This window comes from Mobula hypostoma, chromosome 16 (assembly GCF_963921235.1).
Source record: "Mobula hypostoma chromosome 16, sMobHyp1.1, whole genome shotgun sequence".
Classification (NCBI taxonomy): domain Eukaryota; kingdom Metazoa; phylum Chordata; class Chondrichthyes; order Myliobatiformes; family Myliobatidae; genus Mobula; species Mobula hypostoma.
In genome coordinates, this window is record NC_086112.1 from 24,496,911 (window position 1) to 24,524,456 (window position 27,546).

At 38.9% G+C, this 27,546-nt stretch overlaps 1 protein-coding gene across 4 annotated transcripts in view; it reads left to right on the top strand.

Annotated features, from left to right (window-relative positions):
• mcc (MCC regulator of WNT signaling pathway) overlaps positions 1-27,546 on the top strand; it is a 132,241-nt gene that overhangs the window by 90,860 nt on the left and 13,835 nt on the right. For 3 of the 4 annotated variants that reach the window (XM_063069162.1, XM_063069164.1, XM_063069165.1), the window contains 9 exons: positions 3,502-3,665; positions 5,053-5,259; positions 10,255-10,401; positions 10,698-10,787; positions 14,136-14,284; positions 17,994-18,134; positions 20,062-20,162; positions 23,913-24,096; positions 25,488-25,722. In XM_063069162.1, coding sequence (XP_062925232.1) covers positions 3,502-3,665; positions 5,053-5,259; positions 10,255-10,401; positions 10,698-10,787; positions 14,136-14,284; positions 17,994-18,134; positions 20,062-20,162; positions 23,913-24,096; positions 25,488-25,722 — 1,418 coding nt within the window. The remainder of the gene's footprint in view (positions 1-3,501; positions 3,666-5,052; positions 5,260-10,254; positions 10,402-10,697; positions 10,788-14,135; positions 14,285-17,993; positions 18,135-20,061; positions 20,163-23,912; positions 24,097-25,487; positions 25,723-27,546) is intronic. The other variant, XM_063069163.1, reaches the window with a different exon arrangement.

A 27,546-nucleotide genomic window follows, 5' to 3' on the forward strand; every position in this document is an offset into this window, starting at 1 on the left:
TGCTGCTTGGGCCATGGTGTTAATGGCTCGCTTCCTGGTTCTCCCTTGTATCCCTAAAGCTGCCATCATCTTCCAGCATGACATGTTGGGAAATCCTGGTTCAGGAACAGATATTACCCTTCAACCATCAGGCTCTTGAACTGGAGGAGAATAACTTCACTCACCCCAACACTGAACTGTGCCCACAAACTATGGACTCACTTTCAAGGACACTTCATCTCATGTTCTTGATATTTATTGATTATTAGCCATAGAGAAGTGCAGCACAGAATCAGGCCTTCATCCCATCTCGTCCATGCCGAAAACATTTAAGCTGCCCACTCCCAGCAACCGGCACCCGGACCATAGCCCTCCATATCTGTACTATCCATGTACCTATCCAAACTTCTCTTAAACATTGAAATCAAGCTCACATGGACCACTTGTGCTGGCATATTCCCCTAAACCTTTCCACCTTTCACCCTTATGCCATGACCTCTGGTTGGAGACTCACCCAAGCTCAGTGGAAAAAGCCTGCTTGCATTTATCCTATCTAAACCCCTCATAATTTTGTATACCTCTATCAAATCTCCTCTCAATTTTCTTTGTTCTAAAGAATATAGTCCTAAACTATTCAATCTTTCCTTATAACTTAGGTCCTCCAGACCCAGCAACATCCTGGTAAATTTTCTGTGCACTCTTTCAACCTTGTATACATCTTTCCTGTAGGTAGGTGACCAAAACTGCACACAATACTCCAAATTAGGCCTCACCAAGGCCTTATACAACTTCAACATAACGTCCCATCTACCATGCTCAATACATTGATTTATGAAGGCCAATGCACCAAAAGCTTTCTTTATGACCCTATCTACCTATGATGCCACTTTCAATGAACTATGTACCTGTATTCCCAGATCCCTACCGTTCACTGTGTAATGACTATTATTATTTTTTTGTTTCTTTGTATTTACTGTGAATGGCCACAAGAAAGTGAATCTTAATGTTGAATATGGTGACATATATACAGTCTGTACTTTGATAATAAATTTACTTTGAATTTTGAAAAAATAATTTTGCTTTTGGTGCAAAGTGATCCAAGTGGTCATAGTGCTGGTAAACTGTAGTGATGAGGATGTTGCCAGTTAGTTCAAGAACCGAATGGTTGAAGGGAAGTAGATGTGCGACCCTGACTTCTATATTTCCTACCCCACTGAAACTGCAAGAATCTGGCATAGCTTATCTGGTGGTGGCGGCGGCCAAGTCATGACATGAATTCAAGAAGGAGGGAGACAGCAGCATCAGGGAAGAGAAGTTTATGATTAAGAATGATCATTTACATTCTAGACCAGGCCGAAAGGTGTAACATTACTTTAAGGGTCAGAACAGGGGAGCGGAACCAGCACAGTTGCTCTTGATTGAATGGACAAAGTGGCGCCATGTTTTTATGATTCTTTAATTTCTTTCTTTGTATCCTGAACTGCTGGTTTTGGTGGGAGGTAATTGGGTTGGCAAATTGCTGGTGCTGTGTTAATGATTGAGTACTTAAAAAAGACCACGCACAACCCTAATACATGATCATGTCCTAATCTTTAATTACCCACTACTTGCAATACATAATTCTTCTCTCTAAGCATCAATATAAATTCTTTCTGCCTCAACAAAGTGTTGATGAGGAGGTGGCATAAGATAATGTACAGAATTTGAGGGATAAAGAGAATTGGGAAGTTAGTAGGAAAAGACTATCTTGATTACACCGTACACAATTTTAAGAATCCCCCCACACACATAAGTACCAGTGCACTCTGCTGTGTAACTTTTATAAGATTATCTGCATCTGTAGGTCCTTGTTACTTCTGAAACAAGATGAATGCAAATAGAACTGTTAGCAGCTCATGTAAAGCACCTTTCTGACATTAAACTGTATTACCATTTCCTCATGGTTGGTCAAAATCATAAAATTTACCTAATCACCATGGGAGTATGTTCACCAAATGGACCGCAGCAGATATCATGGCAATTGGGCATCTTGGGCATTTAAGAGTGAGCAGAGAATGCTGGCCTGGCCAGTGATATCCACTCTTAGACAGAATTTTAAAAAGTAGTCCAGCAGAGGCTGAAGAGAAGGCTATAATTTAAAGCATGTTCCTATAAGAGCTTCAGTATAATTCTCCTCAAATCTCTTCAGTTATACTTAAGGTCTTATGCCAGCCTCAAGGAGAATATGGCAGCTGCTTGACTTAGTTCACAAATGCCTTAATGGTAGCATCCTGAACGTTTCTGAAACCTATAAGGGATTTGCAGGTTTATGGGCAACTGCAACAGATGTTCCTTTTAGTTATTACTTCCACTTCCACAGACTACATCTGTGGTAATCAAATAGACAGAGAACAATGAGTGGAGTGGCTTCTGTAGAATGGCAATTGGAATGCTTATTGCAGTCTTTCAAGTCTTTGAAAATCTTTGGTTGCTATCGATTAATTATCTTGTATACAGATCTGGTAGAGTAAGTGTACTATATTTTATCTATTAATGAGCTTGGTGGACTTTTAATGGTGGAAATGTGATTTTTTTTCTGGCTGGAAAAATAAAATCTCTCTAGATTTAACTGCTAAAATAGGCAAAGAAATTCATCTGTTAAAATTTCTTGTATTTTGAAAAAACCTATTCGGGCATTGGATAGAAATAAAAGGTGCTATATAAATTAACACTTGATTAATTATTTGACTAAATTTACATTTGAAGTTAAATTTTCTTTTAGAAGTAAAAGATTGCAGATGTCACCCTGTATTCATGGTGAGGCAGAGTTAACATTTCAGATTAATGACCATAATTGAACAGAAAAGTTAGGTGCATCTCCATCCAGCGATACCGTGTAATCACTTGAGCATTTCCAGAATTTTTTCTATCTTCCCAAAAATATCAGATGTGCTCACATTTACCCATGTAATTACTGGGCTATATAGAGATTAGTACAGTGAGTGACAGCTTTATCTGTACTCTTATTGCTGTGATCTGATATCAATCAGTTAAAGCAAACTAAAAGTAAACACTAGAACTCAGACACCTTTTTTTTGGGTCTCCAAAGTGACAGCCTAACTTTAGTGTTAAGTTCCTGGTTGATCTTCCTCATCTTATCACAGTTGTTTCTTATTTCCAGTTATTTTAGAAATGATTTTTACAGTGTTTGCCTTTTTATAAACAGCTTGAGGTATTGTTGCTTCTACTTCCAATATCTGATGAAAGAATATTTATCAGTTCATAACTACTTTACAAATCTGAATCTATGCACTGAATGTCAAGCACTGCTTCATTTTGGTTCTATAAAATATTAATTGCATATACTTTGCATAACATTCAAATAATTTTATAGCTATTAGAATCAGGTGTTTTTTCACTGATTTTGAATGTTGTGAATTTGTTGTTTTGTGGAAGTAATATAGTGCAAAGGAGCTGCACACAAAGAGTGTAATTTTTTTTATCAGCTGTAATAATGAAGTGAATGTTTTTCTTTTGTTTTAGATACCTGTAGTGACCTCAATTCAGAGCTCCAGAGGGTGCTGACTGGGCTGGAAAATGTAGTTTGTGGAAGGAAGAAGAGCAGCTGCAGTCTTTCAGTAGCAGAAGTAGACAGACATATAGAGCAACTCACTACTGCCAGTGAGCATTGTGACCTAGCTATAAAGGTATTCGTTTACCTTGAGTTTACCTGCAGTGTGGCTTTTATCTATCTACGTTGCATTAATAACCGCGCCTCCAAAAATATACCTAAATGGTTGAGGAATTGCTTTTTGGTTGATAGAGTTGAGAACAGTACTATATTGTTCTAGTCTCTTCCTTAATCTGCTTTTGCTTTACTCCTATACCTTCCCTTGAGTCCCAATGAATTCCAGTAAAATATTAACATCACAGCAAAGACAGTTTGAGGACTTACTGAGCTTTATCTCATCTTTTATTTATATTTTCCATTTTATCTTTGTCAATGGTTAACATATCACACATTTATGAAAAATATTAGGTGATGTCTGAAATGAGGCTATCTGTGATGTTCAATTGGGAAAAAAAATCAAAAGCTGTTAAAGTTTGATAGCAGAGTAACACCAAGGAATAATGACGAAATAATGTTGTTACAGCAGTATCCAGTTGGCCAGTACAGGAACTGCTTTGACAATTTGGGGTCCTAGTGTATGGTCCATTTTTCCAGTGCCTATGCTTATAGCAACAATCACAGTTTAAAAAAAAACGAGGCACTGTTTGCAGTTCTGACAAGCACTTCTCTAAACCGACAATGCTGCAAATTAACTGGCATTTCAACTCATTTTTTTTGTGGTTTATCTGTGCACAAAATATCTCCTACAATTTAATGTTACAGTAAAAATGCGTGTAGGTTTTGTGAATCTTGACATATTGGTAGATGCATTCTTTAAAACATTGTTTGTCAAAAGTTTAGCTGAGATTTAGGATGGACTGGATTGATAAATGAAATTATTCACCAGTTTAGTGCCATTTTGACTTGTTAGTGCCATACTTACTTGGGAGTTAGAGACAGTCTTGATTCACTCAGTGCCCAGTCAAATGCATCTATGTAATGGGACAATCAGAAATCTTGTTATTCAGAATAGAGTAAAACTGATATCCTAAGTATATAAAATATTCCATCCAGCCTATTTTTTTTTGAAGGGAAGCTGGGATTTTCCTTAATTTCATTCTCACCAATCAACCCATTCACATTATCACTTGACTTTTACATACTGTAAATTAGAGGTCTATTTCCAGGACCTGAAATTTGCTTAACATAACTTCTTGTACTTAGTTTATTGTCATATACATCTGGATTCAATGAAATTCCTTGCTGACATGAAGTTTACAGAGTAAGCAGTGTGCATGGTATACTTTATACTTTATTGTCGCCAAACAATTGATACTAGAACATACAATCATCACAGCGATATTTGATTCTGCGCTTTGCACGGTAATAGTACATATAATAATAACTACAGCAAAACACTTGAATGGTGCCATGTGGTCATTGCTGCAACAATAATTTTATACTTCGATGACTATTTTTAATAGACCGTAGAAGAGATTGAGGGAGTACTCGGACGTGATTTCTACCCAACTCTTGCTGAAGAGAGATCTCGATGGGAAAAGGAATTAGCAACTCTTCGGGAAGAAAACGAAAGCCTCACTGCTATGTTGTGTGGCAAGGAGGAAGACCTGAATAGAACAAGGGCCACCATGAATGCTATTCGTGAGGAAAGAGATCGGTTGCGTCGGAGGGCAAGTACACATTCTATTTAAAATTCTGTTTTAGAGTACGAGCTGTCTTGTGCTCTGTCTGTCTCTGTCTCATTCTCTGTCACTCTTAAAGGGAAGATGAACCATTTAAAATTTGCTGCAAGTCCCTATGAGCCTGGCATTTAGACATACATTCAAATTCCACATTTTTTGTTCATGTATATTATTGTTCTCATTGCTTCTTTTCCCAAAAATAACTTTATTATTGTTTTCTCTCAATTGCATTGCACTCGTGATCTTGGGTGTCGTCAATGCGGTGTTTGTACATTGATACTTCGACCATGTTAGCTTTCCTCAAGGTGCTCAGAGTTCTTCCTACTTCCCAAGTATGTGGGGTGCTAGGTTAATTGGCCAGTGTGTAAATAATATAAGCCAGTTGTAGAATCTGGGGGATTTCATGAGAATGTGGAGAGAATAAAAATGGGATTAGTGTACATCTAGTGTAAATGATGGTGTGAATTTGGTGAGCTGAATGGCCTCTTTCTGTGCTACATTTTCAGTGACTTAATGACTACAGCTATCCAGCTGATATTAGTTGTGTGCTGTGTACAGTTTGCTGGTTAGCACTTCATTTAAAGATAGACACATGGGTAATTTCAACAGCAACAGACCTACTGTTACCCTGTAATGCTAGACTGGGATCTCAAATGTACTGATAGTGACATCACTATCCTGAGTGAGGCACTAACAGCAAGAGACAGCTCTAAGTACATGCCTCGAGATCTGAGTTAAATAATTGACAATATGCAAGAAAGAAGATGCACCTGATTATAGCAATAAGATTTTAAAACAGGGATTATCATTGAACTATCCTCCTCAACTGCTTCCTGAAAGGTGAAGTGTGACCCAAACTGCTGTATGGGCTTATGATCTCCACTGTATGACAACTCCAAGAAAAATCAGAGAAGGCATCATCAGCCTCGAATATATTACTTTTTATAACATTACAAAATCCTTTGTTTTATGTCAACCAAGGGAGACTGTAGAATATCTTTCTCAAATTTGGCTGCCCTCAGAAATATGTCTCCATTCTACATCTGCTGTGCACATGTTTTGATGCTAATTAAATTGACTGATCCAGTAGAAATTTAATTCCTATACAGACTCTGGTCAAGCAAAGTCACCTCAGTTTTCTTGCTGCAATAATGCACTTTGTCTCTAACAAATTTCTTGCTGGATTACGTCTAATCAGCAGAGTCAGTGGAAACTGTTCAACCAATAGCATCCCCACTTCCAACCTCAATCATCAAGTTGCAATAAGTAGAAAACTGATGCATACATACTTATATATTTGGAGAATGAGTTTTAATTCATTGTCAAGCAACACACATAAAAGTTTCTGGTGAACGCAGCAGGCCAGGCAGCATCTCTTGGAAGAGGTACAGTCGACGTTTCGAGCCGAGACCCTTCGTCGTTCCTGACGAAGGGCCTCGGCCCGAAACGTCGACTGTACTTCTTCCTAGAGATGCTGCCTGGCCTGCTGCGTTCACCAGAAACTTTTATGTGTGTTGCTTGAAATTCCAGCATCTGCAGATTTCTTTGTGTTTGTGTTTTTAATTCATTGTCAATGCTTTCACTGTAATGTAAGAGAAGGGGCCACAAAGAAACATTTGCAAAACAAATGCTGTCTACCAAATTTGCTGCTGGTCTTAGACAGTAAGATATTTCTGAGAGAGTGTGGAGAATCAATGGCAGGCCCTTGTCATTAAACTTTAGGCAACTACATCTTTTTTTATTTCTCTTCAATTCACATACCCATTTTTTCTTTTGCCTTATTAGAGAATCTGTAATATGGGCTTAACAGGAAAGCTGTTGGCTCAGGTTTCTTATTTTTGATCATTTCAATTTTTACTTTCAAGATTTTCCTGCTCTTCTGAGGATTGTTCTCTCTTTTTGTACTTTTTGGACTTCCTTGGAATATTTTTAACAGAGCTCCCAAGACTGAGTTTCATCCTTTTTAATGCTTTATCAGTTTCTGAAGGCTCCTCACTGAAGCTTCCAAAATTCTAGTTCTGGACAGGATGGATGCAAAGAAGGTATTTATACTGGATGAGACTAGCAGAAATTTCTTCACCCACAGCATGGGAAATCTTTGAATTATTTTTCATCCTTCTGGACTGTAGCAGTTCAGGCATTGAATACATTCAAAGCAGTGATCAATAGATTTTAGGTAATGAATAAAAGGAGGTGAGGAATTTGTAGGAAGTCTTACTGAGGTGGAAGAGTAGCTGTGATTTTGAGTGGCAGAGCAGGCTGTTTTTCCTCTTAAGTGATCCTTCTCCTATTTCTTGTGTTCCTATCTGATGCTGTTGCTTAATTTTAGTGTTGATGTTCAATTTTTTTGAATAAATAGTAAATCCTTTGTGATATTATAGTACTTTGTTATCTTCCTAACCTATTTCATATATTTCTTGCACTGTTTGACTCATATTTTCTGTCTTCTCATTTTGTAAGCACTCATGGCCATACACCCTCCCAGAATTAATCCTTATACTTGCACATCTACCTAATAGTTAAACTATGATATTGCTTCAATTAAGAAACTTTGAGGATTGAAACCTAATTTCCCCCTCTGAATATTTAAACCGCTAATCAGGATAAAGCAAATTTGAGATTTGAGGCTGGATATTGTTCAGCAAAGGATTATTAACTATTAGTAGGACCTCTGTTTAACAGCGCAATACTACCAATAAGTAATCTTGACTCTTAAGTTTGTGCAATTCTTTGCGTACACAGAACAAAATCAATAACACGAGATTCTGCAGCTGCTGGAACTCCAGAGCAGCACGCATAAAATGCTGCATGAACTCAGCAAAACTGGAGACTTGATGAAAATGAATAAACAGTTGACGTTTCAGCTAAGACCCTTGTTCAGGACTAAAATCAATACATTCTTGTGTAAACTGCAAATTTAGGTTGGGCCCTTGTCAGAAAATATAGATACAGAATGCAATGTATATTGAATGCAAACTGACTCTACAAAATGGTGGCACATGGAATATTATAAGGAGGTTGTGCACTTCAGCAGAATAGAAAAGTTGAATATTTGAATTGTGCGAGACCAGTAGATGGCAATGCTCTGAGAGATCTGGTTTTCTGCATTCAACAAAAAAGCAGTTGCAGCATGTAATTAGGAATGGAATATTGAACTTCATTGCAATGGGAATGGAATACAAGAGTAAACAGCTCTTGCTAAAACTTTAAAAATGCAAACACGAGGAAATCTACAGATGCTGGAATTTCAAGCAACACAGAAAAGTTGCTGGTGAATGCAGCAGGCCAGGCAGCATCTCTAGGAAGAGGTACAGTTGACGTTTTGGGCTGAGACCCTTCGTCAGGACACTGGTTAGCACATATCTGAAATATAGCATTCAGATTTGATGAGGGTTCTTTGCCTGAAACATTGACTTCTATAGATGCTGCTTGACCAGCTGAGATTCTCCAGCATTTTACGTGTGTTGCTCTGATTTTCCAGCATCTGCAGAACCTGTTGTGTTTAGCATTCAGATTTGACCTCTTTCAGAACAGATATACTTGGCATTGGAGGTAGTATGGGGAAGATTCGGTAGATTAATTTCTCGGATAAAAGGATTGTCTTATGAATAGTACATTAGGTCTATACACTTAAGGATTTTAGATGAATGAGACATGAAACATAAACTTTTGTGTAAGCTTGCAGTGAGAATGTTTACTTTGGTATGTGAATATAGGACAGGATATGTGATCACCCATTTAGGCTTAACGTATAATGCAGTATCTTTCCTTGGAAGACAGTCTATTTCTGGAATTCTCTATTGCTGAGAGCTCTAAGTGCAACCTCTAAGAACATTCAAGACAAATTAATTATATTGAGATGTGGAATTTGTAGAGGTTAGATTGGAAAGTATAGTTGAGGCCAGTAATCAGTCATGACCTCCAGTGGCTTGGAGGGCCATATGACTATTCTTGACACTGTGTTCCTGGGGGGGAAATCCTCAAGAAATGCATATGAGGAATTGAAATTAAGGACCACCTTGTATTGGCTCCCTTCCTGTTGACCCTGATACCTCAGACTTTAGATACAACACTTGAGTCACGTCATCTGCAGAAATTCTCTGATGACTCAGGAATGGTTGGGTATATAAAGGGAGGGAGGGAGGATAAATATAGGGCCCTGGCAGATGACTTTGTCAAATGGTGCAAACTGAGTCATCTGCAGCTGAACATCAGTAAGACAAAGGAGATGGTGATGGACTTCAGGAAGACTAAACCTGCTCTGCTCCCTGTTACTATTGATGGCGAGGATGTGGATGTGATGAGGACCTATAAACACTTGGGGGTGAACCTGGATGACAGACGTGTGGAGCACCAACACAGAGGCTGTGTACAAATAGGGCCAGAGTCGCCTCTATTTCCTGAGGAGAGTGAGATCCCTTGGAGAATGCAGGTTTCTCCTTCACATGTTCTATCAGTCTGTTGTTGCCAGTACAATCTTCTATGCGGTGGTGTGCAGGGGCAATGGCATCAACACAGGTTAAACTGATTAGAAAGGCTGGCTCTGTTATAGGAGTCAAACTGGGCACACTTGGGGCTGTGGTAGGACAAAGGACTCCATGGAAAATCCTGGTAATTCTGAACAATGTTTCTCACCCTCTGCATGCCGCCTTGGCTGAACAGAGGAGCACTTTTAGTCGTAGATTAAGACAACTGCACTGTTTTAAAGAGTGCTATATTCTTATCCTCATCCATTAGGCTGTATCATGAGCAACCTACAGCTGGGGAAGTGATGACCCCCCCCACCCCCCGCCACCGTTAGACAGTTTGAGATAACTTATTTTTTATTCTTTCTTACTTTTCTTTCGATATTTGTATATCTGTGCTACTGTGACACTACATTGTAATTTCCTTTGGGATCAGTAATTTATCTATCTATATTGTTTATTGCTATTGTAAAATTATTAATATTGCAAACTTACGCAAGTTTTGTTTCTAATTTAGGTTAGAGAGCTCCAGACGCGTTTACAGAGCTTGCAAGCATCTGGCCCAGCTAGTCCAAGTCGGCTGGCTGCAACCAGTCGACCAGTCAACCCCAGTACTGGTGAACTCAGCACTAGTAGTAGCAGTAATGATATCCCTATTGCGAAGGTGAGTTTTTATGGCCATGTTCTCCTCCACATTATGAAGCAGCTACTGTCATTTGGTTGCTCTGCACAAACTTTGAAGTAACCTTTGAAGGATTTTTTTTTTTTTTTGGAGCTCAAAGTCTTGGAGTAGCCATGGCGGACATGGAGAAAGGCAATGTTGTTGACTTGTTGACCTGTTGACCATTATGTAGAATTAAAGAATGAAATGTTTATCAATGACTGATTTTGTAATATGCTGAGTTTTCACATTGCGTGAAGGGCAACTACTAATTCTGACAGTCCTTCCCTAATTGATAGGTTGCTGAACGAGTAAAGTTGTCTAAGACTAGGTCTGAATCTTCATCTTCAGATCGACCAGTTCTGGGATCAGAGATCAGTAGTATTGGAGTAAGTATTTACAACCTGAGAAATGATGGTTCATCTAAAATGAGCTGATCACTTACTAATTTTCCATTTTACCTTTTAACCACCATCACCAATAAGATACTAACTAACTGCCTATCTTTCTGTCTACCAGGCAACAAAATAAAATCAACTTTTTACTTTCCACTGTTCATGATTGCCATGATTTGCAGTTATGCACTGGTTGAAGGTGCAGATTTGCATTTGCTAACTTCAAGATGAAATGAAGACCAGAAATTTGAGTAACATCTTATGAATCTTTAATATAGGCTCTCCCCAGGTTAGAAGTGCCTATATGAGCTCTCATAATATTAAATTCAGTCTCTCTCCCTCTCTTCCCTCCCATCCCTCCCACAACTTTTAGTTATCATTCCTATTGACCTTGTGTACTTTTACTGCCAATCATTTAAATATGCTGGAGGTATGGGTACCATGTAGAGTGATTATTTTTGTGTACTTTCTAACTATGGACATCTTTCAAAAAAAAATTAAACCCATTTGTTATTTGGCGACAGCCTGTATTAAATGTTTAAATTCTAAGCACAATGAATGTAGTCAAAACTAGTAAGTCAGTGTAATATCAGAAGTGTGGAAAAAAAAGAGTTTAGAATAGATATCTTGGAATGCAAAGGAAATGTGTAGGAGGATTATGAAATGGTGATTATGAATTAAAATCTTCCTAAAATTGTTTTCATAATTTTGCTATGATAAGATCATAATTCATGGAGAAATAGAAGCAGTGCAGTGGGATCACTTCCCTCTAGAATTCGTGTAAGAAAATCAAAATTTAGGGTTAAGTTATGTGGGCCTAAATGCACAGCAATTTAGATTGGTTGATTGCATACCCAATTTGCAATTTTATCTCTGAGCTGGACTCTGTCAAAGTAAATATATACTGTAGTTTTAATTCCTCTTATTTTCTCCTATTTCCTCCTGAAGGTGCTGACCATTGTTTCACAAGCAAAATATATGAATAAATGTTATATCTCATGATAGTGTAATGCTATTACAGCACCAGCAACCTGGGTTCAATTCCCACCACTGTCTGTAAGGAGTTGTACATTCTCTCCATGACCACTCTGGTTTACTCCTGCATTCCAAAGATGTACGGGCTAGTAAGTTAATTGGCCATATGGTGTAACTGGGCAATGTAGGTTCATTGAGCCGGAAGGGCCTTTTACTGTGCTGTATCTCTAAATTTAAAAAATTAAAATAGTTCAACATTGCAAGTCCATTGGCCATAATCCAAATGAAGGAAAATATCATGGGTAAACATAATCTGATATCTGGTGCACATTTCCATATGACACCAGAGACACGATTTAACTCAGTACCCACTCTCCACACTGAGCTGCTTCCCTCATCCTCATTCTCTTTGGGATGCTTAGGCAGTTAATGAGATATACTGCACAATTTGAGGTCCTATCCGTGATTTATCTTCAGCCTTTAAATGCCACAAAATAAAATGGTTATTGGTAGCACAAAGTATGATCCCCAGGACAACATTGCAGGAGTTTCTCAGAGGGTGGCAGAGTGGTGCAGCTTCAGGGACCCTCTGTGCTGAGTTTGCATTTTCTCCCTCTCATTCCGTGGATGCTCTGATATCAACAGTTGCCTCTTGTGCAGGTGGGCGGCAGGAGAATTGGAAGGAGTTGATGAGCATGTGAAAGAGAATAGGTTACAGCAAAATAAGTGTGGGTATGGCTTAGACTGGATGATGCTCTTGGCCCAACTATCTTTAGCTGCTTCATCAATGAACTTCCTTCCATCATAAGATGTCTCTTCCTTTTTTTCTCCACAGTCCCTAAAGGAACAAAGCAGACCATGTCAGCTTGCAAAGAAACCTAGATTATATTCAGGCATGAGCTGATAAGTAGCAATACTTGCACTGTGCAAGGAATTCTCATTCAGATAAAGGAGCATCTAACCACTTAGCATTAGTGTTCAATAGTATTAAATTGTTGACTCCCTCAGATGCAACATTTTGGGGATAATGCTGACTAGAATTGTAGCTGGATTGGCCACAGTAAACTGTGTCTGTAAGTGCAGGTCAGAGGCTTGATATTCCTCAGTAATTAACTCACCTCTTCACTCTCCACAGCCTTTCCTCTAACTACAAGTCACAAGCTAACAATATGTGGGAATGTACTCCAGTTTTGTCTGCTTCCAAAACCTTGAGAAGCCTTATTACTATTCCGGAAAAGCAACCTATTAACTACAACCCCATGAACCACATTATGTTTTCATTTGCTTGACCCTGTGATGTTCATGTTCTTTGCCAGTACTGTATCTCAGCTGCAGTATACACTATCTACAAAAGTTACAACGTTTACTTCTCAAGGCTACTTCAAAAATATCTCCCAAATCGACAACACACACAAAATGCTGGAGGAACTCAGCAGACTAGGCAGCATCTATGGAAAAAAGTACATTGATATTTCGGGCCAAAACCCTTCGGCGGGACTGGAGGGAAAAAGCTGAGGAAAAGATTTGAAAGGTTGGGGGAAGGGAGAGAGAAACACCAGGCGATAGGTGAAACTTGGAGGGGAAGGGATAAAGCAAAAAGCTAGGAAGTTGATTGGTGAAAGAGACAGAGGCCATGGAAGAAAGTAATAAAGGGGGAGGGGAGGAGCACCAGAGGCAGGTGGTGGGCGGGCAAAGAGATAACCTGAGAGAGAGGATGGGAAATGGTGAAGTGGGGGTGGTGGGGGGGGGCATTCCTGAACCATGATGAAAGGCAATGGTAATGGATGAATTGAAAGATAATCATCTGCAGGTTTCTCTTGAAACTTTCACATTAACCTGACTTGTTTTTTCCTTCAGCTGCATCCTTCTTTCCACATGCTCCAGCTTATTTCTTCTTCTCCTTCTGCCTTCACTTCATTCCTTTTTCATAGGTTCATTATTCTTCTTGTCATTCTGGATCTGAAAAGCTTATATCAATTTTTATTTCTTTATGTATTGCCCTGAGATTGACTAGCAAAACTACAAAGGAATATTGAGATATTGTGGACGTGTTGCCCATTGTATAAAAGTATTCACTTTCTTTTGCCTTTCGCAAAGGGGATGAAGCCAGATTGTTAACTCACTGCATCCAACTTGCTTTTACTTTTTCAACCTTTCTCCAATTCCTTCCTGTCATATTGTGGTTATCACTATTACTAGATATTCCATTAGAAGGCAGAATGTTGTGAGTAATTTTTTTGCCAGTCTGTCAAACTATCCTTTAATCAGAGTGCTCTGCCTGCAACCATAAGTGGAGGTTTCATTCACTGCCACACAATGGTACACTTCACAAACACCATATAAGTTTCATTTCTTTCATTTAAACAGGTGTCCAGTAGTGTGGCAGAGCATCTAGCCCATTCTTTGCAAGACTGCTCCAATATTCAAGAAATATTTCAAACTCTCTATTCTCATGGATCAGCTATTTCTGAAAGCAAAATCCGTGAGTTTGAGGTGGAAACAGAAAGGCTGAACAGGTAAAATGTTTGTTACAGTATTAATTTTAGGGTGAACAAGGATTTAAAAATAAGAGATAAGAGTTGTGCCAATGGCTTAGCTTCATACTATATCACTTTGCTATAGCACAAAGAGATAGCATGTACCCATTCCAAATGCAGCTTCATATATGAAGCCCTGATAATTATTTGGGCAGAACTTTTTCTTTTCTCCTAAACAAAGAGAGAAAGGATGACTACCTTTAACAATTTTTGATGGCAAACTGAGACAAGTCTTGTACTTAATTACGTGAGAGTCTGTGGTCGATGGAAACTGGAGGAAGAAGCAAATTGTTGGAGGAACTCAGTAAGTCAAGCAGCATTAATAGAAGCAAAGGAAAAGTGAATACTTTGGGTCAAAACCCTGTGTCAGATCGGAAAGCATAGAGGTAGACAATAGGTTGAACAAGGTGAGGAAGGAGATCTTGGGCAGATGAAGAGAGTGGTGGGTGCGTAGAAACAGAGTTTGGAAGACAATGGAGGTAAGTGCCTGTAGATACTGGAATCTGATAAGTTAGGATGATTATAAGTGAAATCAGATAAAGGAGGGATGGTGGGGGTGAAGGGATGCATTGGGTGAGGGATTAGGCATAGGAAATGTAGGTACCTGGATTTGAAAATTTAATGTTCATAACACTGGGTGTACGTTACTGGGGCAGAATTTGTATCATTGGGTTGTAGTCTAGAATAGATTGGGTAGTCTGCAACCTTGATGGTATATTTAAATAGATACATAAAATGTTATGGGCAGAGATAGAAAATAATTTAAAAAAATTGTTGGGATACTGCTTCTCTACATATAATCTGGAAGACTGGAATAAAAATGGTAGAAATTTTGTAATGTTTATACACAGCCTTCATACAAAGTACTAAGATTTGTTCTTGGGATCTCACAGGAAAAACATACTGGCCTTGTAGAGAAAGCAGTCTAAATCTACCAGAACAATATTGGGACTCCATGGTGAAACAAGGAGAGTTCACCAAAGCTGTGACAATTTTTCCTGAAACTTACAAAACTGGGCGACAAATTGAGTTAAGCCTTTCAGGAATGAAGTTCGCACTTCTGTATGTAAAAGTGGTAGGAATTTAGAAACCATTTCCACAAAAGGAATTTGATGCTTAATCATTTATTAAATCTATCCATCTTAAGTTTAAAAATTTGTCAACTATGATATTAAAAGATATATAGTGTAAAAGTAGGTGTATTGAGATAAGAGGTCCTCTATTGGTCAGGGTCAACCATGGATATTTCATCCTACACAAGCCATTATGCGATAACCAAGCCAATGTGCAAACCAGGGGAATAGGGTCTGGAGAACAAGCTATTGGCCATGCAGCAAGCTCCCCCTTTTCATACAGCTGATGAATCCAAAGGAACTGGAGAAATCAATACAGTTTGACACCAGTGATGTTGCAAGTGTTGCCAGTCAACGTTGAATTCAACTTAGGAAAGCCTTAGAGACTCCAGCTCCAGATATTTCCTTGAGGTTTTCTCTTGAAGCCTTCCTCGTGAATGGGTATAACCGTAATGCAGCAGGGGTTTGAGATCAGAGCTTTCTTTCTCCTAGATGAGCTGCCAACCACAGCTGACGAACCCCATCTGCCTTAAACGACTGGTTTTAAGGCATCAGTAACCCACCTTTGCCCTTTCTCCCATCAGTAGAAACTGTACCACAAGGCTCAGTAGCTAAGCCACACGTGAAGGTCAGGAGCTGGACTTGGTTGTCAGAGGCTATTTGAGACGCATGCCATTGGGAGCATTTAATAGGTAGTGGGAGCTTATCCCCACTACCTCCCCCGGTCGTGACAACTTTAAGGAATCAAGCTGTATTGAGATAATTTGGCAGAAAATGGCAATCTCAATAAATAGGTAAACAGATTTGAATGATAAACCACCTACTGCTGTTCCAATGATAGATTGGGGAGAAAGATTATCAATTATCATTTAAATTAGTGGTGAATGCTCTTTTGTGCCTGGTGAGCCATTTAAGGTTTAACAAAAACCAAATCTGATGACTGGTTTTGTCAGAAAATATAGAGAGAAACTGCTTCTTCTGGTTGGTTTGTAAGCAGAGGTCTTTGGTTTTATATAATAGAGTGTAAAGGTAAAATAAAAATACCATTATCCACAAATAATGCACTAGGTTCCATAGGAAATTTTTAAAAGGCACTTCAACATGTATGACAAGAGCATATGCAGGGCTGCAGGGTAATATTTTATGTAGAGCTGTTTGGGTATTTCATTCAAATATCTTGTATGGGGAAAACTGATTGAACAGCATGTTCAATAATTTTAAGATTTTATATTCATGCTTTTATCCTTTGTTATTAGGTAGGAAAATAAGCTGTTAGGAGAGAAAGAGGTGATAAAGGGACATAGATAAGGTAAATTAGTGGGCAAAGATCTACCAGAGAACCAGTGGGATAATGTGAGATCACTCATTTTGGCAGGAAAAATAAAATAAAACGTATATTAGAAATGGTGAGAGACAGTAGATTGCTAGAAGTTCTGTAGAGTGATTTCCAGAAGGCTTATATGTAGATACAACAAGTAACTCTTAAGTTAACAAGGTTTTTGTTTATTGCAGGGTGAACTGGATAGAAAAAAATGGCAATGCTCCAATTATGTAGGGTGTTTGCACATTGACATCTAGAGTATTGTGTACATTTTGAAAGCAATTCTTTAAAATGTTGAGTGAACTTGGCTTTTTTTCCTTGGAGCTATGGAGGATGAGCGGTGACCTGATAGGGGTGTACAAGATGATGAAAGGCATTGATCGTGTGGATAGCCAGAGGCTTTTCTCCTCCAGGGCTGAAATGGCTAACACAAGGGGTCATAGTTTTAAGGTGCTTGGAAGTAGGTACAGAGGGGATGTCAGAGTTAAGTTTTTCACACAGAGTGGTGGGTGTATGAAATGTGCTGCCGGCGATGGTGGTGGAGGCAAATACAATAGGGTCTTTTAAGAGGCTCTTAGATTGGTACATGGAGCTTGGAAAAATAGAGGGCTATGCAGTAGAGAAACTCTAGGCAGTTTCTAGAATAGGTTACATGGTTGGCACAACATTGTGTGCTGAAGGGCCTGTAATGTGCTGTAGATGTTTATGTTCTATGTTTAATTCGGAGGAGGCTTACTAAGGTCACAGCTGAAACTGGCAGCTTGCCTTGTGCTGAAAATTTGAACAGGCTAACCTTCTAGCTACTGGAATTTAGAAAAGCCAGAACTATCTTGATTGAAACACACAAACCTTGAGAGTTTTGACAGGGTGGAAGGAGTTGAGGATGATTGCTCTTGTAGAAGAATTCAGAGCCTGCAGTCGCTGTTTAAACGCAAGATGTTACCCATTTCTGACAGTCAATGTGATATTTTATTGAGGGACATGATCTTTGCAAATCTCTTCCTCAAAGTGAGATGTAAATAAAACTTCTTGATTTTTATGGTTCAGTCTGGCAGTTTGATAAGTTTGATGTATTACCAGAGGTAGATGGAAATGTGCAGTTGAGATTATAATCTGATCAGCCATGATTTTATAAAATAACACAACAGGGTAAGAGGTATGTGGTCTATTCTTATTCCAAATTTGTGTTAATTGTATGTTGTGATATTTGGAACAATGACCCTATTTCTGTTATCCTTTTAATAGTTTAAATTAAACATTAATTGATACAGTTCATTATGTTTTTATCTTTCAGTCGTATTGAACATTTAAAATCACAAAATGACCTTTTAACCATTACTTTGGAAGAATGCAAGAGCAATGCTGAAAGAATGAGTATGCTGGTTGGTAAATATGAATCCAATAGTACAGCATTAAGACTTGCACTCCAATACAGGTAAATGGAACAATTACAAATTGGGTTCTTGATGCTCCTAGCTGTAAAAATATTTTACCCAATTCTTTTTTTTAATTCTTTAAAAGCTATTGTGACTTCCCTTTCTGGATGTTTGTACTGCACATCATGAGATAATATAAATAACCAGAAAGACACTCACCCATTACATAAGTTCATAGAGCCACTCCTAATTGACCCAGAAAATAGAAATTCTTTCAGCTTTATAACTATGAGACTTCAATCAATCACTTTAAAATAGAAAGCTACTATAATTAAAATAGATCAGTCAAGAAATCATAATGCAAACACAAGAGTGCTACAAGGGTATACAAGTGGGATATCAAGACCATCCTCTTCTCTTTCCCACAACCCATCCCTTTTCACCCCAAATTTTGGTTGCGTCTGAGGCTCAAAGTCTTGGGTGGAACCTACCTATGCATTACACACTATCAAATCCTAAAGTCTGCCTCTGAATCAAGAATTTGAAATCTGGGCATGAAGACTGGTGCACATATAGCTGTACTGTGGTTGGCTGGAATTATGTAGATGAAGCCATCTTCATTTTGGGCCTCCTACACAATGGTGGTGGAAGGAGCAGTAATTGCAAATTCTAGCTAGAGACATTCACAGTCAGGCTAAGTCAGCTCCCAAGTGATCTCAATTGAAGAGAAATCCCTGCATCAAATAATGTTTGGATTCTCCTGTGCAAGTTTGGAGAATCTGTTTAAAATAGAGAGGCAGATGTTTATTGCTAGAGTTTTGTCTGTACGTAGGTTTTTAAAAAAAAACTAAGCAGGTGGCTCAAAATTTAGAATCAGAATCAGGTTTCTTATCATCGGCATGTGTCGTGAAATTTGTTAATGTAGCAGCAGCAGTTCAATGCGATACATAATATAGAAGAAGGGGGGAAATAATAAATCAATTACAGTATACATATATTGAATAGATTAAAATTGTTCAAAAAACAGAAATAATATATACTTAAAAAGTGAGGTAGTGTTCATGGGTTCAATATCTGTTTAGGAACCAGATGACAGAGGGGAAGAAGCTGTTCCAGAATTGCTGAGTGTATGCCTTTAGCTTCTGTACTTCCTACCTGATGGTAACAGTGAGAAAAGGGCATGTCCTGGGTGCTGGAGGTCCTTAATAATAGATGCTGCCTTTCTGAGACACCACTCTCTGAAGACGTCCTGGGTACTTTGTAGGCTAGTACCTAAGATGGAGCTGACTAGATTTACAACCCTCTGCAGCTTCATTCGGTCCTGTGCAGTAGCCACACCATACCAGAGAGCGAGGCAGCCTGTCAGAATGCTGTCCACAGTACGTCTATAGAAGTCTTTGAGTGTATTTGTTGACATGCCAAATCTCTTCAAACTCCTAATGAAGTATAGGAGAAATTTAGGATTTCTGCATTCAAGTATTTACACTAAGGAACTCCCAAATTTCCTGTCACTTACTATGCAAGGGAAATAGAATTAGTTGTGTTGGAAAACTGGCATTTCCTTGCAAAATTAAGCTCATCGTAACAATTACCAATGGAAGTTGAAAGCTATAAAATATATACTATATATATATTTGTTCAAGCAGTAAGGCTGATCACACCTCCACCCACCATCCCCTCCCTCCACGCTCCCAGTCACCTTATGTGCCTAGCACCACTTTATGGACATAAAATTTTTTGTATAGAGCTATCCTGTGTTTATATTTATTATTATTATTATTATTATTATTGCATCTTTATCTCATTTTTTGTGCTGCGTCAGATCAGAAGTAACAATTATTTCATACTACTTTACATGTGTACTGGAAATTATATTAAATAATCTTGAATCTTGTGTCATACTGTTTTTTGAACATATAATGTTAGCATAACTTCATGTTATTAAATATAGTTACTTATTTTCACCTAATTTGCTTGTATTCTAAGTGAACAGTGCATAGAAGCATATGAATTGCTATTGGCACTAGCAGAGAGTGAACAAGGACTCATTTTGGGCCAATTCAGGGCTGCAGGTGTTGGATCAGTTGGTGAGTACAAAAGTACAGGTTTCCCCCGCCATCCGAAGGTAGAGTGTTCCTATGAAACAGTTCGTAAACCGAAATGTCGTAAAGCGAAGAAGCAATTACCATTTATTTATATGGGAAAATTTTGTGAGCATTCACAGACCCAAAAATAACCTACCAAACCATGCCAAATAACACATAAAACCTAAAATAACAGTAACATATAGTAAAAGCAGGAATGATATGATAAATACATAGCCTATAGTCATAGTCATAATCATACTTTATTGATCTCGGGGGAAATTGGTTTTTGCTACAATTGCACCATAAATAATTAAATAGTAATATGTAAATTATGCCAGGAAATAAGTCCAGGACCAGCCTGTTGGCTCAGGGTGTCTGACCCTCCAAGGGAGGAGTTGTAAAGTTTGATGGCCACAGGCAGGAATGACTTTCTATGACGCTCTGTGTTGCATCTCGGTGGAATGAGTCTCTGGCTGAATGTACTCCTGTGCCCACCCAGTACATTATGGGAGACATTGTCCAAGAAGGCATGCAACTTGGACAGCGTCCTCTTTTCAGACACCACCGTCAGAGAGTCCAGTTCCATCTCCACAACTTCACTGGCCTTACGAATGAGTTTGTTAATTCTGTTGGTGTCTGCTACCCTCAGCCTGCTGCCCCAGCACACAACAGCAAACATGATCGCACTGGCCACCACAGACTCGTAGAACATTCTCAGCATCGTTCGGCAGATGTTAAAGGACCTCAGTCTCCTCAGCAAATAGAGATGGCTCTGACCCTTCTTGTACGCAGCCTCAGTGTTCTTTGACCAGTCCAGTTCATTGTCAATTTGTATCCCCAGGTATTTGTTATCCTATATAAAGTAGAAATACTTTTCCACAATCATTACTGCACTGTTCTCCGTAGCGAAAATCTCACTAGCGCTGTTTAGGCTGTTGGCAAAACACTCTCTCCAGTAACCTTTAAGCTATGAAGCTGCCAAATCGTACCAAATAACACGTAAAAATACACAGCCTATATAAACTAGAAATAATGTATGTACAGTGTAGTATCACTTACCGGAATCGGGACAGCGCTGAGCACACTGATGATAGTGTGTTAGGCTGAGTCGTCGCAGGTTGGGGTGGTGCAGTGGCCCCCACCCTCCGGGACACCAACCAATACCGGTCCGCGAAGCGTGCAGGGGTGCAGCGGTAGCTGGGACGCACACAGCACATCTTTAAGAAAAAAGCCGAAATAAACATGCTAATTAATTAGGTGCCGCCGGACACGTAATTGTCAGCCCAGATCAGTGCCGATTTCTGATTGCGTCGTTACACCTATAATGTATTGATTATCATTGCTTTCTTGTCACATTTTGTTATGTCCCTGCGTTGTGTGTACTCAGCAACAACTTATCCTTGAATTTGGATGTGGCCAAATCCAGTCAACTTTGCAAAGTCAAATTGAACAGCCTCACTTAGTTGTACAAATAGAACTAAACCTTACTCAGTTAGCTTCACTGACTCACCATAAATGGTATCTAAGTGGTGTACAAATGAGGGAGCAGCCTGGACATCTTCACATTTACCTTGGGTAAAATGAAGTCTTCAGTATCAGGTCAAGCATAAGTAAGGAAACCATCTGATTTTAAAAACATCAGCTGTTCTCCCTCAGCTGAAAAAGCAATGAAAATAGGAAAAACACAGAATGTATTTGGTGAGGCAACACTTGATTGAATGTGGCATTGAGATATCCTGTGATGAAACTGAGGCTGATGTGTATCAAGGGGAAAACATCACGGTTTGAAGTCACGTTTAAAGGAAGATAGTTATGGTAGTAGTTGGAGATCAAAGGTCCCAGGCACATGATATAACTTCCTGTTTTCAGCTATTCCTTCACAGATTAAAGTTCCAAGTAAACTTATTATCAAAGTACATATATGTGACTTTATACAACTCTGAGATTCATTTTCTTGCGGGCATACACAGTAAATCCAGAATCACAATAGAATCTGGACCGCACCCAACAAGACGGACAAACAATCAGTGTGCAAACAGCTGTGCAGATACAAAAAGAAAATAATAATAATAACAACAACAAATAAATAACCAATAGAAATTGAGAACATGAGATGCAGACTCCTTGAAGGTAAATCCAGAGGCTGCAGGAACAGTTCAGTGATGGGGCAAGTGAAGTTGTCTTCTCTGGTTCAAAAGCCTGATGGTTGAGGGGTAATAGCTGTTCCTGAGCCTGGTGATATGGATCCTGAGGCTCCTTATGGCAGCAGCAAGAAGAGAGCATGCGTGGATGATGGGGCCTTTGATTATGGATGCTGCTTTCCCGTAATGCTCAGTGGTAGGGAGGGCTTTACTCATGAAAGACTGGGATGTATCCAATAATATTTGTAGGATTTTATGCTGAAGGGCATTGGTGTTTCCATACCAGGAATTCAACCGTGATTTGTGATTCAACTAGTCAATATACTCTCCCCCGCACATCTTTAGAAGTTTGTCAAAGTTTTAGATGTCATGCCAAATCTTCGCAAACTTTGAAGGAATAGAGGCACTGCTGTGCTTTTTTTGTAATAGCATTTATGTCAAAGGTCACAAGTTGAAATTTTTACTGATGATTGCTCAATATTCAATTCCCTTTGCAACTTGGCAGGTGAAGCGCTCCATGCCAGCAATTAACTGGGAAATGGTCTTTTAAATGCTGGCCTAAGCAGCAATGGCTTAAAATGTGAATCACTAAATGATGTTTGAGGTATTTGGTAGTTGATGAAAGAGAAGAAAGATGAGATGGAGAGTGGCTTTTACCATTAAATGAACTAAATTTCCCTCAACTAATACCTTCAGCAAAAATATTGCTCAAGTACAAAATAGAATTCACCATTTGCACAATTTTGCAGAAATAGTTACTGGATTAATGTATCCCAAGATCCAAAATGCTTTTGACACTTGGGATCAGTTGGAGCACAGACCAGTTAAGAAAGAATGTTTTTTTTTGTGCATTACTGCTTCTCAAGCATTATAACAATGCTACCAGGTTGGCTTCTGTTCATTAACTGGCCAACTTGAATTTTAACATATTTAGTTAGAGGTGTGTTTGTGCATTCAGTAGATTAATCAACAAGTGTATTTACTGGAGGCAGTATGATAGTAAAATGTTCCATGACTGTTCATCGTGTTGTGTTTTGAAGAATATTTGACAGCTGGGAACATCAGGATTCTGTGGGTAGTTTGCTAAAACACAAGTAAGTTTAAGGAATGCCCCAAAGAGAGACAGTGAATTACTGAAGCAGATAAATTTAGGGAGAGAATTCTGGGTCTTGAGACATTTACAGCTGGAAGCCAGATGATCAATGGCAAAGCAATTAAAATTTTTCAAGTGTAAGAGTGTTTGGCAGGAAGACATTAGAAGAGAAATACTTAAAGGTAACAGTAAGAGCTTTAGGAGCTGATGAGAAAAAGACCAGTGTTGGAGCTGGGCGATGTTTTAAATGGAAATTATTGGTCTAAAAATGATGATCTCCATCTGGTTCAAAATTCAAAGTGGGGTCAAATATGACACCAACAATGCAAAGGTTTTGCATTGTTCCAAACAGTTGCTGTTGATGAAGGTGGGCATGGAGGCAAGGACCGAAAATAATAGTTTCAGTATTCTCCACTTTTAATCCAGGATTTTACTTTGGGTCTTGATCTTAATTGTGTGGAACTTGGATACTTTCTCCATAATGTCATTAAAAATGTAAACGTCATGTTATCACAGGCGATCAAAAAGGTGAAGAAAACAAAACAATGATGTTAAAGAGAGCACATGACTGCAGGAAAACAGCAGAAAATGCTGCAAAGGCACTACTTATGAAACTTGATGGTAGCTGCGGTGGAGCATGCACTGTTACAGGATGTAACATACAGCCCTGGGAAAGTCTCTCGTCTCACAGTCACACAAGGTGAATAGTTCAGTTTTATAACTTTGCTTTGGTTGCATATGGACTCTTATTAATTAAAATTTGTAATTCCCCCAAAGATACATTCATTAATTTCTGTGTTACAAGAGATCGATAAAATAGTTTCTGTGGACCACAATTGCCTGAATGCCCTGTAATAAATACAGTCCATGGCAATATCTGGATTTCACAATGAGTACAATGATCAAGCGGATAGCATTTATTTTGTTATTACATAAGAAAGTAAACACAATTTCTTATCTCTGCAAACACGAGGAAATCTTCAGATGCTGGAAATTCAAGCAACACACACAAAATGCTGATGGATCGCAGCAGGCCAGGCAGCATCTATAGGAAGAGGTACAGTCGACATTTCAGGCCCAGACCCTTCGTCAGGACTAACTGAAAGAAGAGATAGTAAGAGATTTGGGAGGGGGAGGGGGAGATCCGAAATGCTAGGAGAAGACAGGAGGGGGAGGGATGGAGATAAGTAAAAAAAAATTTAGCAATAAAGAGATCCAGAACTTTCAAATCTCTTACTATCTCTTCTTTCAGTTAGTCCTGACGAAGGGTCTCGGCCCGAAACGTCAACTGTACCTCTTCCTATAGATGCTGCCTGGCCTGCCGCGTTCCACCAGCATTTTGTGTGTGTTTCTTATCTCTGCACTGCTTTGTTAAATTCAAAATTTGGGTAAATGCTATTTGATTCCAATAACCCTGGATAAGATTTGCTTGGCCTTACTGAAAATTTGAACACTTATACGTGAAAGACAAGAAGTTATGATAATGCAAACACGAGCAGCACACACAAAAGTTGCTGGTGAACGCAGCAGGCCAGGCAGCATCTGTAGGAAGAGGTACAGTCGACGTTTCGGGCGGAGACCCTTTATATCCCTCCTAAATAAACATGCCTCAGAAGTAGAAAATATTGCTGGAATTGTGAAAAGGATTAACTTGTTAGGAGGTATAACTACATTTTTATTGTACACAAAATACAATTTAACAGGGATTAAAGTTTGCTCCATTGTGCAATAATGTTTGCTCTTGGAATTTAATATTTGGTAAATTGGTTTATTGTCATACATATTGAGATAGAGTGGAAAAACTTTTTGCATGCCATCCATGCAAATTGTTTCATTTCAGTGAGGTTAGTACAAAAGAAAGCAATAACAGAATACAGAATGAAGTGTTACAGTTAAGAGAAAGTGCAGTTCGGCAGAAATAAGGTGTAAGGCCATAACAAGGTAGACTGTGAAGTTAAAAGTCCATGTAATTGTAGTAGGTGACTGTTCGATAGTCTTATTGCTTTATTTAGAAAAATAGCTATGAAATGGTGTATATGAATAATTTTATTTCAAAATATTACTGATCCATTATTGTTTTTGACTCTTCAGTACTACAAGTTCAACTGCTAGTAGCTGTGATACAGAATTTACAAAAGAAGATGAACAGAGGTTGAAGGATTATGTTCAACAGCTAAAGAATGACAAAGCAGCAGTCAAGCTAACTATGTTAGAGTTAGAAAGTGTTCATATTGATCCACTTAGTTACGATGTGAAAACACGGGGAGATGGCCAACGACTTGATTTAGAGAATGCAGTTCTAATGCAAGAACTTATGGCCATGAAGGTGAGTAAGGATCACACATTTTGAGAAGTTTAGTTTTAATGACATTTAGAAGCTGTTGTTGAAATATAATTTAGGAAGCTAATGTTCCATTGACCCAGATTTTGCTGATTGGGGTCTGCCACCTGCACTGCCTGTGGGATAACTGTTCTATACTAAATTAACTCGGATGTGCAAGGCCAAGGACATCTTGGATTTGATTGAAAATGACCTAATATGTTACCAGGAGCCAATGTATTTATGGGTCAGGTGAATGAGTTAGAAAATCACCAAGAAGCTGCTGAGAAACTTTCAATTGAAGACAAAGGTAGTCTCCAGCTCCCTGTCTGTGGAAGTTATCTTTTGGAACTTTCATGAAGATCCCTAACATTCAGTGGCATTCAAATACTATAATTATTTATCTCTCTAAAATAAGAGAAAGTACAGTGATAAAAAACTAAACATTTAAATAATTATCAACAAGCAAAATAACCAAATAAACGCAAAATAATTTGCCTAGTTCTTAAAATTTTTTCCCAGCGTTGTAAAATTTCCATTGAAACAAATAGGCTGCCATGTTCTGTGCCAATTCTTCGGTGTAACTGCCTGATAATCTCAGCAATCAAGCTGTCACCATTGGAGCCCTTGGGTACTCTGAAGTGGAAAGTATTGACAGGTTTCTCATCCAAAATCTATTAAGTTTAGGACTTTAGCATATAGAGGTTCATTGGACAGATTTCCTGTCACATTTTTATAGACCCTAGCATAAGAACGGTGACTTTATTTATCAGAATGGAGATGAACAGTTAAGAGGAAGCAAATATTAGGTAATTAAATATTTTGAAATAATGCTTTATAATTATTTAAACTTGTTCTTGTTTAATTGATTTAGTGTGTAACCCTAGGTTTGGTCGGTGGCATTAGTCTAGGGGAAGACACTCATCAGCCCGCCAAACTTGTGAAGTCTCCTTTGTGTGGATGCTGCGTGATGTTTTCTCCGGTTATAAATCAGTACCACGGAGTAACAAACAGTACACCATATGCAATTAAATGATTTAGCTTTATAATTAATTTAACTAGAGGGTTAGTAAAGAAAACAAAAAGAAAAGGGCCCGTTTTAATGAAACAGTCTAATGCTCATGTTGGAGCTCACAATTTTCTCGGCCATTTGTTCTCCATCAATTTCCCCCAGGCATCATCAACTCCCAACCCCATTCTCTGCCCACTCAGTCCTGCAGTCTACGACCTCTCCGTTCTAGCATCTTCTCTCTCCATCTTCCGCCAAACAAAAGCCTGTGAATACCTCGCTGTTGGGCACACAAAAAAGAAGAACCTCCCCTCATTGGACTTCACACATTCTAAAGCCCCGTTTTCTTCAATCATAACCCAAACACACTGCTGCTGCAGAGAAATCATTACATTAGCAGTGAAACCTTTCCCAGGGCGTTACACTCTCCCCCCCCACCAAATTTAGTCATGTCCTCATGACTTTGAGATAACTTGCCAACCCTTCCTGCAAAACACAAAGTCCAACCCAGGTGTAAAAGGCAGTGACATAGCTCCTCACAGTGGTAGGGGCCACACTGTGTTCCCCCGGTGCTACATAGGCCAGCCTATCCGGTGGTCTCCTGATTCAGTGAGACCTCCATACCTCCTCTACCTGGCAAGGCCTCCCCCAGCCTATTACTTGGGCCCACCTGCAACTCAGACCCTTCTAACTCCCTGGCTAAGCCCTGCTCCATCCCTTGCAGTGTCCAGCTGCAACCCAGGCTGTCCACAGATAGCCCCCCGATTTCACTTGACTCAGCGTGAGAAGGGTTGGGGGTCTCTTCCTCAATCAGTGGGGGT